This window comes from Sebastes umbrosus, chromosome 7 (assembly GCF_015220745.1).
Source record: "Sebastes umbrosus isolate fSebUmb1 chromosome 7, fSebUmb1.pri, whole genome shotgun sequence".
Lineage (NCBI taxonomy): Eukaryota > Metazoa > Chordata > Actinopteri > Perciformes > Sebastidae > Sebastes > Sebastes umbrosus.
This window is the reverse complement of record NC_051275.1, coordinates 23467939-23484815: the sequence shown is the minus strand read 5'-3', so window position 1 is coordinate 23484815 and position 16877 is coordinate 23467939. Positions and strand designations below refer to the sequence as shown.

Below are 16877 nucleotides of genomic sequence, written 5' to 3'. Positions count from 1 at the left end.
GCTCTATCTTCCCCTCCTCACCCTGTCCAAACATACATCTTTATCAAGCGGCTGTTGTCAGACAACATTAGATAATTAATAGGCCATTTGTCAGGCCTGTGAGAAACATGTTAAAATCCCCGAGCAGCTCCCCAGATAAATCCTGCCGCGCACACAAGACGCCTTTGTTGTGTCAGCCTGCCATCGGAGCTGCAGATTTACCATTAAAGGACCCTCATTATTAATCACAACTAATGCTAATTAATTAGGTGTCCGTGTGTGTGCGCAGTGCACAGAGGGACCGGCTCTAAGTTTCAGTTTGTTGTGCGATGTTAATTGGTAACTCGGCCCAGGGCCCTTAATGGAGTGTTTTCCATTTGGAGCGGGGAGCAGTTGACTAACACAGGGGTGAAAAAACAGAGACAATGCTCTCATTAATTAAGACTGTGTAAAGAGCTCTGCTCTTGTTACTCTGTGGAGTGTGTGTCTCTGTGTGTGTGCTTAAACAGTTTGTACAATGAGAGTGCCTGTTTGTGAGCATATGAATGCGTAAATTTGTGAATACAACCACACGTATGGCATTTTATTCAGACATATCTGCAGCATTACTTGTTTTTATCCCTAATTTTAAGGGTATTTAAGACACTTTCTCAGGGAAATAAAAGTGTAAGATTTTCCAAGGTCCAATAAACAACATGCAAATACTAAACCTACTCTAACCATATTTTATCTTTTAAAAATAATGCTAATTTAGCTAATTCATCCATGACCTTTGCATGATTTTTTTTTGTACAGCTTGAGAAAGACAAAATGGGAAAAACAACAACATTGACAAATGTTTTATTTAAAATTTTACTCTTTACAATTTAATTGTTTTTGGTTGAAGAAACAAATCTTGAGAGATAAATTATGGACAATGGGCCAGGACTGTATACGTATACAGCTACCTACGGCTATGAATGTTTGTGGTTTGTATCACTCAGTACCACAGTCACCCCAATGGACCCGCGGACCAAAAGACTCCCCAAAAGCGGCGCTAAGGCCTCCATTAAGCACAAAGACAGAGTTAATTAGGAAGCTTATTGCCTCTCCCGAGGGCATGGGGCTCCAAACGCTCTCCTATACACCCTGCTGAGGGAATCTAGGCACAAACTGATGCACTGTAATTAACTGCGCTTAGCAAATCAACAGCAGCCATTTTTCTGTTTGGCAGTAGCTGTAAAAGCGTTAAAATTAACCAACTAAAGATAATTATATTTATATTCTTTTGAATTCAGTCACAATGAGTTGTCTCTCCCAGATGTCTACGCCTACATCGCCCTCAGGGTATCCTCCATTTTTCAGGCAAATGAATCAGTATGCAATAACAGCAATCGTGCCGTAGCCCCTCTCAACCCCTCGCACTTAGTTTGAATCCTCCAAACTATTTCTAAGTTGATTTAGCAGCAGTGCAATAAAAATACTTCAACTGTGGTTCTGGTTCTTCCCTCTACACCAAACATATTCATGCTTGTCCTGGTGTAGAGATATAAATAGAAAGCAGAGGGATGATGAAGAGTTCAGTTTCAGAATTTGGATGTGATGACTAATGGAGGGGATCATGTGTGATTATGTTTGACCCGCGGTACAAGGGTAAGCCCTCCCGTCCCATTTGTCTGTTATCACAGGCAACAAATGATGTCTACAGATAAGCGTGAGGGACGGTCCTCATAAGGTGAGGAGTTCATTTCCATATTTCATGATCTAAGACCCCATCAGTCAGCTGTTAGACCCCTCTATCTGGTCTAGATGAAGTGGTCTGTGAATTGGGCCCAGGTTAAGTAGATGAATAATGTTCCCACCTTACAGTGTTATCGCCTGTCTAGCAATTTACACTATAAGCAGAGATGCAGTGGAGGAAATGGGAAATAACACTCCAATTTAGTTTACTAAAATAGTAATAGTATTTTTCATTAGCTTTCCATAAATATTTTTGCACAGTTATAATTTCATCAGTTTTATCAAGAATATGTGAATATGCATGACTCACCAGATTATGTAAGAAAATAGCAATATTTTTTTAAGTCACATGATGTAAAAGATTTGATAAAAATTTTCACGCCTACAAATGAACATCACTTAAAACAAGCAGGATAGTAGGGCTGCAAATAACAATTATTTTCATTGTAGATTAATCTGTCAATAATTTTCTCGATTAACCGATCAGTTTGTTTGGTCTATAAAATATCAGAAAATTGTGAAAAATGTCAATCAGCGTTTCCCAAAGCCAAAGATGACGTCCTCAAATGTCTTGTTTTGTCCACAACTCAAAGATATTCCGTTTACTGTCATAGAGGAGTGACGAAACCAGAAAATATTCACATTTAAGAAGCTGGAATCTTAAACCGATTAATCGATTATCAAAATAGTTGATTAATTTAGTAGTTGACAACTAATCGACTAATCAATTCTTCGATTAATTGTTGCAGATGTACAGGATAGAGTAGTAGAGTTTACCTGATTACCTGCATATAAGAGACGACATAGAGTAAAATGGGTCAACGTAGCAAAACACACACAATTGTTAGAAACACAGCGATGAAGTAAGATTAAGAAAGACAGCGGTGCAGAAAAAAATGAGAGAAGGGAGGGGGGGGTTAACTATGTCCACAGGTAGGTTATTTCTCTCTGTAAACATATGTATCCATTTGTCCCGTGGGTGCGTCCCCTTGGCGTCCCGTCGGCAGTGGCTGGGTCACACCTCCATTAGGGGCTTTGTCACAGTGATTAATAGCTCTTTCTATCATCTTTAATTCACTCCCTGATGATGGCGGCCCTGCTCGCTGCTCGGGGTAATCGTGTGATGTATGAGTCCGCCCAACACCTCGTGGCAGAGGTGAAAATCATTCCACCCATGCAGATAGCAGGCCCGGGAACAAATGTTTTCCCTCTTAATAAAAATTAATGAATTTGGCGTCAAGCGCGAGCATTTAAATACACGGTATACATGTCTGTGCATATCTGTGTTTATGCAAAGTGCCGTGATGTATTTCCTGATGTCCGTGAGTGATTTTGATGGTTAGATAATATTGTTTTCCTCATTATTTTGCACTAAATCTTTTGTGTTGTCTTTCAGATACATCAACATCAAAGTTGTGCTTCTTTTTATTTATTTTTTTTATACACTTGCTTTCTTGTACTATCACGATGTGCCATCTCAGTACTGATAACACAGCTGAAGTCTTGGTGCTGCACCCAGCTGGAGTTCCCCTTCTCTACCCAGAATTCCTTTGGCGCTTGCTCTTTGATGAAGGGCGTCAGCTTTCGATGATGAAGTAATGTCCATTACTGAACAAACAAACAGGATTATTTGCTTTAAGTAGGCTGAGACACCCAGAAACGCACACACACACACACACACACACTGATCATCTGTGCTCAGCGTCTCTACCGCCCCACACGTCTAAGCACAGCTACGCTCTTTGACTTATCAATCATCTGCACATGAAACCACAATTTTTAAAACTCCGAACATAGCATATTTGCTTTCGGCTAACGTTTACCTTACAGAAACGTATATGTTTATGAGCTGAAATGCTCTCGTTGAGACCACTTGACCGGGGGAATTTCTGGTCTAAATCAAATATAAACTTGGAGACCGGTGTGAGGGGGGGAAATGTCAGAGGGGAAACAGCAATGGAGGGGATACAGTTACCTTTAAAAGCTCTTGTCCCTCTACCATATGGCAAGCTTCACATCCAGGACTATAACCGCGTTACTCCGTGCTGAAAATCATTACGTTGACTCCGAGAGCCACATTGGGTTTCATGCCCGGCCCGGCTCAGCAGAGCCTTTTAAAAGACTTTTCCTCTCAAACACGCTGGGCCCACACAGTGTGTGTGTCAAACACAATAGCTGCAGACACTGTGATCAGGTATTGCTGCAGGGAATGACTGAGAAATACTTAAGTTGTAGATCTGCTTCGACAAATACATACAGCATGTCACAGAAATGCAGGCAAATATCCGTAATAGACAGCTGATTCAGCACAATGTGTTCATGCATAGATTTTTTTTTTTCCCAGAGCAAACACACATTTTGACAGGAATTACGATTCTTAACTGGCAGAGGAAAACAGCTCATGTACCGCTTATGCGGCGGTTGACAGTTTTGCATTCCTTTTCACCAGATAATGTGCTTTGACCTTGCACATACTTTACATGAACAGTGCGTAACGTTTCGGGGGATCTATTAGCAGAAATGGAATTTAATATTCATAACTATGTTTTCATTTGTGTATAATCACCTGAAACTAAGAATCATCGGGTTTTCGATTGCTTAGAATGAGCCCTTCATATCTACATAGGGAGCATGTCCTCTTGACAGAGTCCGCCATGTTGCCCCATTGGTTTGTGGAGTACCGTTTTGAAGCCTTCAGTTTGGCCTTTTGGCCGTCACCATCTTGGTTATTTGCAACCAGAAGTGACACAAGAGGGTGGAGCGAAGTACAAACGAACGCTGAATAAGACATTTTTGGCGACCAAAAATGTTATAATTAACTGTCATGAACTGAAAACACAATGTGAAAGAGTTAAAGTTGTAAGTTGTCACTTTTCAGACCCCGGACTTGCCCACTAGTTGCTCCGCCATGTTTCTACAGTGGCCCAGACGGGCAAACCAAACACTGGCTCTAGAGAGAACCTTTCAGGTTTTTACGTTACCAGAAAGTAATCATAGTTACATCACACACACTTGTGAAGATACGGCCTCTGAGCGAGGCGAACAGCGTCGGCATGTCTTTTTAGTCGGTCACATCACCGCAGTCTTGTAAAGGGAGGAGTGAGCAATCTGCAACCACACCACACCACTAGATGCCGCCAAATCCTACACACTGTCCCTTTAAGGATTATTTACATGCAATGCACTTATCTTGTTCTTCAAGTAATGTGTCGAAGGTTGTGGCCGTTTTAAAGGTGAGAGCGCATGAAAAAGTTCAATGACTTTGTCCGGGTCTTGAGTTAATCTCTCAGGTTAGTTTATGACCACCTGTGGCCAATCACGGTGACCCGTTCAGTCAATCAGAAGCACGGTTACTTCATGGCCAGTGAGCAAGACGTGTGTGTGTGTATCTGTGTGGATCAAAGGTTCTGTGGCTGACAGCGCAGCGGTACAGTGTCACACAGGCAGCCCTTCAGGAATGTTCCTCAGCCCAGGGATGGGTTGTGGAGCCTCATTAGCAGAGCCCCCTCTCCCCGTGGTCCGTCAGCCTGCGTTAGGCGCTGCCCAGCTCAGATGCACGCTGGGGGAGCGGCAGCTTCCTGTGAATCATTTCCGGATTCGAGTGTCTTTCTGTCTCGCCACCTGGCTGGCAGTCTGTCGCCCTAGATGGCTTCTTCATTAGCTCTTGATTCGTCTGTTTGCTTGTGTTGGTGACCTGTCTGATATGTGAACTTGTCTTTCTCCCTGTCTAACTGCCTTTGCATGGAAATTTATCTATTTCTCTGATTTCTTGCCCTTATTTCCACCTATGTTGTGCTACACCTGCACCTGTGTCAACACTGTAAATGATTCAATCCCTCTTCCACCATTAAGCTCCGCACCAGCCACGTGTGCCACTCTGAAGAAGCCCAGTGTGGGTTCAAGGGTCGTGCTTCTATGTCCTGTCTCACTCTATTCACAATTAACCCCGGTGTGCTTCCCTCTGTTTTCACTGTACGGTGGAGAAAGAGTTCAGGAAAAGGAAATATAAAACAGTCAGAGCAGTACAATGCTGAGCAGACCCTGCTTACCCACCTTGGCATTAGCTCAAACAAATGGCAAACATGCCGCGTTGCTGCTCCTGTTTTTGACATCTCAATTCTTATTTTAAATGTTGACGTGAATTAAAATGTGTCTGTTGGGTGTTTCCTAGGTCAGGAACAATGATTAGAAACTAGAAACAAGAAAAACATTGACATTAGAAACAAGTGAGCTCAATGAAAACAGCATCAAGGCTTTGTCACATGACACCCGCACATGTTGTTTCACATCTGTTGCCCCTCCTGCTAACTGATCCAAGTTAATAAATGTACACTTTGTATGTTTTACTCACTTGTCAGTGTTGTCAGGAACCTATTAAAGGAAAGATAACCTGTCGCCAGTGTTAATTTGTGATAAACCAACGATCACAAACACATCACTGAGCATCACCCTCACGTAGAGACTCTCTCTGTGTCTTTCACAGGTGATGGCGACGATGAGTTTGCCCTCTACCCGTCCGACATCTTAGACGACGTATGTGGTTCCGACGGTGATCCCACGCCATCTTCGGCCCTGGCAGAGGACCCGGCGTCCCCTCCGCTCTCTGATGACGAGGCTTCACCCCAGCTCCCCTTGTCGTTCCAACACCCGAGCTTCTTTTTACCCCAAGAAGATTTGACCGTTCCCCTGGACTTTGAATTGCGAGAGTCAGCAGTTCCAGGAGGAGGCCTGGGCATCTGGAGCTGCAGGAGGGTAAACGTCGGGGAGCGCTTTGGACCATATGAAGGAGAGCACATGCCTCATCTCCGAGACCCCACTCAAGGCTGGGAGGTAGGAACATAACACACAAAGAAGAGTTCATGTGAATATTGTTAACGTGATCCAAAACTGCTGCTTTGCAGAGTTGGTACCTATTGGTTATAATATCAAGAATTCAGAAAACAGGCATTTTTTACAGTGGCCACCATATTTCAATGGTGTTGGGATAGATTACATGGCAGCTAGGCTAAAGAAATTTGCTCTACTTATAACAGCAGCTTAAGCTAAGTATAAACATGAAACATTGCAGTTACGAGGTTTTTCTGCAACAGTAGTAGCACGCTTTATGACAAGAGGGGTTTTCCTTGGCCAATATACACTGTAGCATTCACATCAGTTTTTATTTCCTCCCATGTCGTCATGCTCACATTTAGCCCAGTGACCACAAGGCTGTTGTGGCCGTTTGTTGCCCAGTGATGTAATGTTAGCTCAGTGCCACTGAGAGAAAAGGGAGTCGAGGTTGTGCTCTTAACTCAATTAAAATGAAAAGCCATAAATCCCTTTTTCATCCCGGTTAGGGACCCAGTGCGGCCATTGGCAAATCACATATTGGTCAGCCGGCACAAACAAATCGAAGGCAGGGTCACAGGACAAGGTCAAAGGTTAGATGTGGTCTCCGTCAGTGTCATGCTAGCTCGGTTTTATAGAGTAGGGAGGAAGGGGCCGGCAGAGTATCAGCCTCATTAAGTCTCCAGAAATAGATCCTCTTTAATTTGGATGTGAGGATTTAGTCTTTCATATTCAGGCCTTTGTCCCTTTGTGGGACAGAAAGCTCATTAAGAAGCGCTGACCATGCAGTTCATAAAGTGAAAAGTCACAAAAAGATGTTTCAATACAGCATTCTACATCCTTCTCTTAAAGTCTCCCTAACCCAGTGTGAGTCCAATTCAATGCAGCACTTTAAAGCCGACTGAGAACGTATTGGTAGAGTGTCAACATTCGGCTCATATAAATAGTTTTGGATTTGGACCGGTGCTCGTTGGGTTTGCATCACAGAGCATTACTCCAGCCCATCAGCTCTGACTCAGTGGTTTTGGCTCGGACCAAATCAAAATAAATTTCTTCTTCTTTTTTTTCACTCTGGACTACATTTCTCCAACTTCTCCCTCATTATCAACTGCCGGGGGTGAGACGCAATATATAAATGTCTCTTAAATTGAAGTGAGGAAAAACTCTTCATTTTTGCCCATTTTCATAATCTTAATAAAAAAGTCTCTGTCCCTCTCTAAGAGATTTACAGCCGGTTGAACGAGCTCTCTGGGTTATTCTTTTTCCCAGGGAAGGAAATAAAGGAAAAAGAGGTTTCATGAATTTTAATCCGGTGGTAATTTATGGGGAGCTTGAATAATAATATGTATTTAAAAAGCTGAGGAGCAGGGATGTGAGAGTGTGTGTGTGTGTGTGTGTCTTGGGGCAGGCGGGTTGGGGGGATTGAGGGGAAAGATGGGATCCTGGCGAGGCAGCACTGTATCACAATGTTTAATTACCACCCTGACAGCGAGCCATAACTCTTTCCATTAAGTAAATAAGTTGTAAAGAATTTATGATGAAATGCCACATTATTCAGAATGGATATTCAGTGATGACATCCCTCTGCATTAAATATGGTAAACGCCATTAAGCCCTCCTGACCCTCCCCCCTCGTCTCCCATGCCCACCCGTTTACCATCCCTCACCCCCCCACACCCCCTCCCGCCTGCAAACCGTCAATATGCCAATAAGCCTGCGGAGGGTCTGTAAAAATAAAATTGATTTGGCAAATGTGAGTTAAGATAGATATGTTTGCTTTCATCATCAATTCCGTGCGGCGCAGCGAGGTGATGTCACCGACCGGGGGAACGCTAAAGTGGCGCTCCCATCTGGAGCGTTTGATGGAGGGCCCTGAGCGGCCCGGGCCAGTGGTGACAGACTGGGGGAAGTTTGTCACCAGGGAGGCCACCGGTCCTCAGAGCCATCACCATAAATTTGGGGGCTTTATTCATAAAGGGGAAGAGTGAGTTACAGCGTCCACGATGCTTTATGAATACAGGAATGGTGACTTATGGGAAAGATAGCTTCGGTAAATAAGAGGTAGAGAGGCAGCAGTGAGGGGTCTGTCAAGCCGAGACGCTCACCTGCACTGTCGTATGCAGAACTGGAGGGTTGACTGTGCCAGTAGTTGTGATGCTCACTGTGTGAGTGTGTGTTTGTGAGCTGAGACAAATCTATTAAGTTTATGATTTTTGTCTTTATATTAAGGATTTCTTTATGAATTAAATCATTTGTCAGATGTTATCTGTGTCAGTATAAACAATTTCTCCCACAGCAACACAACCACTTTGTTGACTGAAGAATCACTTTCAATTAAAATAATTTAAATGTAAACTGAAACTAGACTGGATTTATTAATTCAAATTATCAATTTATTAATTAGGAATTCATTTAATTGAATTTGTATTTACAATAGGGCTGGAGGGAAAATCAATACAGCATAGTATTGCGATATTTTAAGCGCCAATATTGTATCGATACACAGACGTCAAGAATTGATCTTGTATTATATAAACTCTTAACCTCTTAACAATCCAGCCACTATTCTTTCTTTCAGATGTTGTAGGGCTCAGTCTTAAAGCTAGACTGAAGATCCTGGTATCATATGAAACTACAAAACCCAAGGAATTGATTAATACCAACCATGTCAAGAATGCTAAATAATGCTCCAAATTTACACTAAATTTTGACAAGGAAGAACTGGCATGGCCATTTTCAAAGGGGTCCCTTGACCTCAAGATACATGAATGAAAACTCGGAGATGAACAAAGTGAAAAGTGTATCTTTTTAGATAAAACAGCAACTGCATAATTTGCAGTTGGAAAAAAAGGCAATAAATCGCAATATATCATAACGCAATACTCAGCATATTGCAAAATGATTAAAATCGCAATAACATCTTAACTTAAGTATCATGATACTATCATATCGTGGGGCCTCTGGTGATTCCCACCCCTAATTTAAAATAGAACAATGAACACTTAATACAAGAAGAATGGGAGTTTTGAAATAAATCCAACTGACTTTGAATATCTAAATGGAAAGTGAAGTGACCTTTCAACCCTGGTGAATACTCCAAGTCTCCTTTGGACCGACCGGAACAAAGCTGATGACCCGTTTTATTACCAAAGTTTAGCACATGAAAAAATATAATAAACAAGGGTTAAGTACTCAATTTGTTATCCCAGAATTTATTTAATAATTTCACTTAAATAATGGATGAAAGAACATGAACTGTAAAATATTGCATCCCATCTTCCCTGTGCCAGAATGGGGATGAGGTAGCCTGCACTAGCCCACAGTATTTGCATGTATTTCTCCATGGCTTCCTTGAAAACACTCTTTAACGCCTGGATGCCCTCCAGTCCATATTCTGCTGTCTCTCTCTCTGAGTCGTTAGGCACATTGAAATTCAAACTCCATTTGTGTCCGTCCTCTTCTCAGCAGCGGCAACAATAAGACAGAGAGTTGGGAGTCCGGGAGAGAGTTATCCAGCACTCAATGAGCCTTTGGGCTCACCCAAAACGCGCAGCCCCACGGGATTATGGGTCCTGGGCTTAGAAAACTGGGTGCCTCCTGCTGTAGGAGCGATGGGCGGAGCAGGTTAGGGGTGCGAGAAGGGGTGGTGATGGTGAGCGGGGCGGGACAGGGGCGCTTTAGGGCCTTTGTGCACCTCTTGAGTGAGAGGCGGAGGTGGAGGTGGAGGCGATAGTGTTGGTGGTGGTGGTGGTGGTGGTGGTGGGGAGGTGGTGAAGGAGATTAGCAGGGATGGTGAATGGGAGTAGAGGATTAGGTGGCTGGGCTGGGCCTTTCCTGGCTCTGCCTGTCTCCTGAACCTCCCGGTCATGAGAGGATGGGAGGATAGAAGGAGGAGAAGCAGCTGCCTGGCCAGGAGGACACCCATCATTTAAACTGTTGTCAGCTGAAAACCTTTCATTTCTAATGATCTACTGAGAAAAATAAACAAGTTTGCATCGTGTGTTTTAGGGCTGCCTTCTCTTAGTCGATTAAACGTTTAGACGAGTAAGATTTCTTTAGTCGATTAGTCGTTTTTCATGCTTTTTTTATGCTGAATGTCTTATAAAGCATCGAGCATCTCTGGTAAACATAAGTTTTAAAGTGGTGCTTTTGCATGATTCTTCGTGGAGTAACTCAGTTCTAAGGATCTGTCGATTAAATCAACTAATCGATTATTTCACAAATTCATATGAGTTTTAGTAGACTGAGAATTTCGTTGGTCGAGGACAGTCCTAGTGTTTTTGTATTAGTGTTGGATTAGACACTTTCAATTTGAGATTCCAAAATGATGAAACTATAGCTTATAAAGAGTGTGGTTAACGTGCCAGCAGGTGATTCGTCATATTTAAAAAAAGCGGAAACAACCAAAAGAATACAAAGTTTTCCGGTAGTTTTGCAACTGTAATTCAACTGTAGTTACTGCTTTTGTCATTTTGCCTTTTATATGTACAGACAGTGTGAACTCTAGGGAAGGTCGATCCCGGGATCAGAGTTTATGTGTGTCCACATACGCTCTTGTGTGTGCATGCGTGCGTGCGTGTGTAAGACAGAGTGTGAGAGCGTGGACGGAGGGCGTTTCGAGAGGGCGTGTTTTTTTGTGCACGGATAAGCCGCTGTCTTGAATGAATGCAGATGTCTCTGGCTGGCTGTCCGCCTGTCCCCTGTGCGCTGACGGCCTGTCACCTCTCTCTGTCACAGGGAGAAAGAGCCACTCTCGGTCCTCCTAAAAGCCCCTTAATCCCCGAGCCCCTGCCACATCCCATCCACTGTCAGCGGAGATGGCCCTGCCCACAGCAGCGCTTAGAAAGGCAGGCGCTAGGGATGAACCCCTCTGTCACTCACGCACCTCTCAATGGACACACATCTTCACATTTTCACACACACGTACACACACATATCGTTTTTTTGTTTTTTTTTCAAGAAATTCAAAGTGAAAAAGTCCCGCGTCTGCAAAGGCGATGTGAATGGCGGTTGTCAATGCATTGTGCTGCGTGAACACAACGGCTGCGCTGACATCATTGTGGGACCTGTTCTCTCTCATGAGAAGAGCACTGACTGGCTGCGGAGACACTGTATGTAATTATGGAGGAGCCGTTCACAGCACACACTCGGGTCTCGTTGGCACTTAATGAATTGTAAAGAAGACAATAAAGATCATTAAAATCTGTTGTGTGTGACCGGATAGTGTGAGGAGGGAAATGTGTCACCATGTCGACTGAATGTTCTGGACAAGAGACTGCTGAGCTGTGCTGCAGAGGAAACACATGTCCTCTAATTGTAAATACAGCTACACTTCTGAGCTGTGTAAGACTAGTAGTAGCAGTTGTAGTAGTAGTAGTATGTAGTTGGGTAGACCTGAGGGTAGGATAACTGCTGGGGGTTGGGGCTAAAAGTGAATATGGTCATGGGCACAAGGTTTTTCCTGAATTTGGTCTGAGGGTGTAGGACGGACTGAAGTAGGTTTTTACCTCTCTATATAGTTCCAATGTTCTAATGAAGTCTTTAGCAGTTAGTATTCAGGAGTGCCTTGTCATTGTCCTGCTTAGAAGCTGAGCAGTCACAACAAACACAGAAGTGTTAAGGCCATAGACTGTATATAAGAAATGGACATAGTCAACATGACGTCACCCATTGGTTTGTGGAATGCCGCTTTGAAGTTTGGCATTTTGGCTGTCGCCCTCTTGGTTTTTGGCTGCCGTCATCTTGTTATTTTGCAACCAGAAGTGAAACAAGAGGGTGAAGCTAAGTACAACCAAATGCTGAATAAGACATTTTTAGGTGACCAAAATGTTACAATTAACTTTCATGAACGGAAAACACACTGTGAAAGGGTTAAAGTTCTAAGACGAACACACGGACAACTCCCAGACCGGACAACGCCGTGGTAGCGACCTGTCAATCACAAGGTAGCTACGCCATAAAGCATCCCCTGCTTTATGGTCTATTTGACTGTAAATGGGACCATTATTTACTAAATGAACATCATGCTGTATTGGAAGAAGACTTGAAACTAGCGATTGAGACCATAAACTCATTTTTATAATGTTTACTGAGGTAATAAATCAAGGGAGAAGTAGGCTCATTTTCTCATAGACTTCTATACAATCAGACTTCTTTGCTATTAGAAAGAATGCAAGTTTAAGGCACTTCTGCATTGGCTTCACTTTTCAGACCTGGAGGTAGCCCACGTCTTTCCTGCTTTGCTTTATTATGATCAGCGCAGTCATCTCAAATGTCTAAAATATCATATGTGTTTCTAAGATGTTTCTATTACATCAATTCAACAATTGATCGAATTGAATTGGCCCCAATCGTGGTGAGTAAATGTAATGTGCTTAACCTGTTGAGCTACCAAAAACCCCCCTGGCCTCTAACTTCCTTCACACGGTGCAGAGTGTGCAGCCCCATAATGCCTTCAGCCGCGTGTGTCTGTGTCTGCTTTTTGTGTCTCCTGGTGTCTGTGAGGGAGATGAGCTCCCCATTCAGTGTAACCGGAGCTTGATTGTCTTGGACGGGGAGTGATGTCCATTCAAACATCCCAAAGACAAAACAAGCTGGGGGTCCGTCTCCCTGCCTCTCAGTTGATTGGTAATCCCTTTCTTTGGGTTAATCTGTTGTTTGTTGGTGCTGGTTGAGGCCTGTGTTTGTGTGTGTGTGTGTGTGTGTTTGAGGGGGCGGGGGGGTGCTACTGATGTTCTAATCTCATGTGAGGAGAGGAGCGAGAGGAGATGAGGCACATTCATAAAGAGAGAGTGTGAGATAAAGTGTGAGAGGATTCCCCTATATTATGAGTACAGGGTCAGTCAAATCCTCCACTTTGTCCGGAGGCTACTCTTCTCTCCCGGTTAAAGAGGACGAAAAAAAAACTATACAAATTTCTGATTTCCCCCTCATTCCTTCGCGCTGACCCCCCCTCCCCCTCTTCCTCCACCTTCTCCTCCTCCTCCCTCTTTCTCTGTCTGAGTTCCCAGCAGGGAGGGGAAGCTAGGTTAACTAACTGAACAAAGTCAGAGTGAATTGCAGAAGGACAAAGGCGGGCGTGAGTGGGGGCTATGCCAGTCGGAAGGTGTAGCCAGCAGCACAATACCAGGTGAAGGAGGCTCTCGTCAGGGGTCCACCCAAGCGGGGCAAAGGTCACGGGCCTTATTAGATCTGAAGTGAATGGACGGACTTGTTTGATTGAAAGAGGAGGTCGGGAAAAGGAAGGATGAGGAAGAAGGAGTTCACCTGTTTGAAAAGCTCAGAGGGGGGGGGGGGGCTGTTGGGATGCAGACAAAAATCTGACCAGCTGATAGCTCACGGTGGGAGACAAAACACACACATAACGCACTGAAAGAAAGGAGGCTGATCTGATCGGAAACACACGCAGGGCAAACTCAATAACACAATGACAAACGTCTAGACAGCCACAGATATAATGGAATTTATATGCAGGTGCATCGATTTCGCCGGCGCGATATAAACGCAACTGCCTTGTAACACACATTTACGCCATCTGTCCTCAGCTGTTATAGAAGCAATAAGGAAGATGTACACAGGCGAGACTTGCCGGGAAACAAGGAAGCTTCAAAGTCAGTGTCGAAGCCCATTGTTTCTGAGGCATTTCTGTGTTATGAAATGGGAAGTAAAAGGAGAAACGAGAGAAGGAGAGGGTGGCATGTAGCGAAAGCTCACCAGCTTGAATTCATTTCACCGCAAGAATTTAGATTTTTATGTTACCGACCGAAGAGCCTCGGAGCTATTTTTTTTAAGGTCAGACTGTTGTGAGTGAACCCCTTGAGTAAAAATGTGAAACAACCTCCTATTACTTTACAACTCAATAGGGCAGTAAATGTGGTGAAAGTACTGAGGTAACATCAGGAAAAGGAGTAAAGGGAATGTGCTACTGACTCCACCCAGGATCGGAGCAGTCGAATCAAACGCACCTCGTCAGCTGTCTACAGAGTAAAAAAGTGCTGTTATTCATTTATACACATATAAAAATCAGCATTGTGTGTTTGGAATGTGTATGTGCACCCACAAATATACACCAGGTTTACACACACGCACACACAAAATGTGCCCCCTGCACTCTACGCAGATAGGAGTGAAAATGAGGGGACCCCTAAACAGCATACAGGAAACAGAGGTGATGAATTCCGTGTGCGGGGCCACAGAGCCAGGCTCATAGATACCTTATCTAGGGGGATTGATAGGGGAAGGGCCTTCCCTTAAAACACACTACTGATTGTTTCCAAATGTCTTCCCAATGGGGAGGGTTAGAGAGAGGGAGAAACGGCGACTCGGGGGCAGAGCTTGCAGGCTTTTTATTGGTCCAGTCCGGGGAAACAGCAACTCTGTCCTGGCTTTCCTGCCCCGAGTTGCTGCTAGTGCTTAACTACCAGTCAGATCGCATTACCCAGGCAGTAAATCTAAGTACCGGTTAACGCAAATAATCAAGAGCTAATACTGCTCTACGAAACCACTTTCTCTGTGTCTGTGGTCAGAGCTGCGCAAACAGGGCCCGGCCCTCTGTCCTCTTAGCCTCCGCCAGACTCTCCCTCTCTCACGGCTATTATGACACACACACAATCTCCATATACTTATGTATCCATGTATGGAGTGTGTTGCTCTGTGTGTGTGTGTGTGTGTGTTCACTCACATGTTTAAATCTCTCCTCTGTCTCAGTTCAAAGGGTAATGGGACGGTGCGGTCTGGTTTGAGAGCTTATTACTGGGTTAAGCGCTAAAAAACGCCGGCCGGGCCACATTGAGCACAGTAACACCGTACCCCTCTTCCAATTACTCCATATTGCCGCTCCAATTAGAGTGGAGCAGGTCCAAAACCAGAACTGAGAGCTGCCAGGTTTGGAGAGAGAGAAAGCAGAGGCCCCGGGTGGCAGTAATGAGGTCTTAACCCCGACTTCGCTCTATTATGTCATAATGCTTTAATTCGAGCCATATGATAGGCTGCTGTGCACTCTCATGTTATTGGAAAGTCAATATTTGTGAGCTGGCCCTGTCTGGTCCCCTCAGATGTGGCCTGGGAGTAAGTGCAAAAAAGCCAAAGATTGCTGAGGAGCGATTGATTGACAGGAGGGAGGACCACATCAGGTTGCTCAGGGAGGGTGTTACATGAGAGGTGATGGCATCCCGCCTCCTGACACACATTATTACATGATAAGATAAATAAGTATGTCACGTCTACACTGGCTGATGGATACTTTAGTCTATAAATGTCACAGATGTAGTACCTCTCACTCTCTTAGTACTACCAGTATTGACAGTATTATTACTAACAGCAGCAGTGTTTGTTAAATTGTAGTTTAATTTCTTGTCGGCATGTAAAGTAACATACAGGTCATTGAAGTGATCCTACACAGCATCTGTGATGTATACTATGAATTTATATGGTATGATTCATGTTGGATTTTACCTCTCTGTGTCTACTTTACCATGGTGGAAAGTAATAAAGTATATTTACTCAAGTACTTCACCTAACCTAACCTATTTATCTAACAGCCATTGTTCAACGTATCCTCATTCAACGGTTCGTAAGATATCTTTGGAAAAGTTATTCCTAATTTTTTGTTCGTTTTTCTATGCATGTCCAGCAACACGTGACACACGTGTCGATTTTTACGTTTGTCACATGCATACAGTCTTTTCAAAATAAATTTCCGTCTTTACAGGAAACAACTTGCTTACGTTTAGGCAACAAAACTACTTCGTTAGGTTTAGGAAAAGATCGTGATTTGGGTTAAAATAACACAGGAAGTGGCGTTGACTTCTGGTTCGACACAGGGTACGAACACCGATCACCTGGGCGTATGTCCGGTGTATTTTGACCCACTCATCCACCCCGACCTTATGATTACGGGGATTACATACAAATTTATTTTGTGGATATTACACAAATTACAGTGCATTAACTTTAGGTATAGCTACGAATTATGAGAACAGCCTGCATAGTTACAAAGTGCTTTTCAATACATGATTTGTTTATAAAATATGACGCATTGTTATAAATAAAGCTGAACTACCCACCAGGAGTAGGTAAATTTAGCTCCATCTCAACCAGCTACAACCTTAAAATCCTGCTTTTACCTTAATGTATCAGTAAGCATAATCAAATAATATCTTATATGAGAATATAATGCTCTGAAAGGGGCCAGTTGGCATAATGAGTTTTCATACCTAAAGTATGTTTTGCTGGTAACACTGATGTACTTTTGTGAAATTGTATTATTGTACGTTAAGTGGAATTTTTGAATGCTGGACTTTTACTTGTAATGTGGTATTTTAATATGTGGTAAGATTTGAATATGTCTTCCG

General features: G+C 43.4%; 1 protein-coding gene across 12 annotated transcripts in view; it reads left to right on the top strand.

Moving 5' to 3' along the window:
* Window positions 1-16877, top strand: part of mecom (MDS1 and EVI1 complex locus) — a 152852-nt gene that overhangs the window by 40458 nt on the left and 95517 nt on the right. For all 12 annotated transcript variants that reach the window (XM_037776069.1, XM_037776065.1, XM_037776062.1 and 9 more), the window contains exon 2: window positions 6182-6528. In XM_037776069.1, the coding sequence (XP_037631997.1) occupies window positions 6182-6528 (347 nt within the window). The remainder of the gene's footprint in view (window positions 1-6181; window positions 6529-16877) is intronic.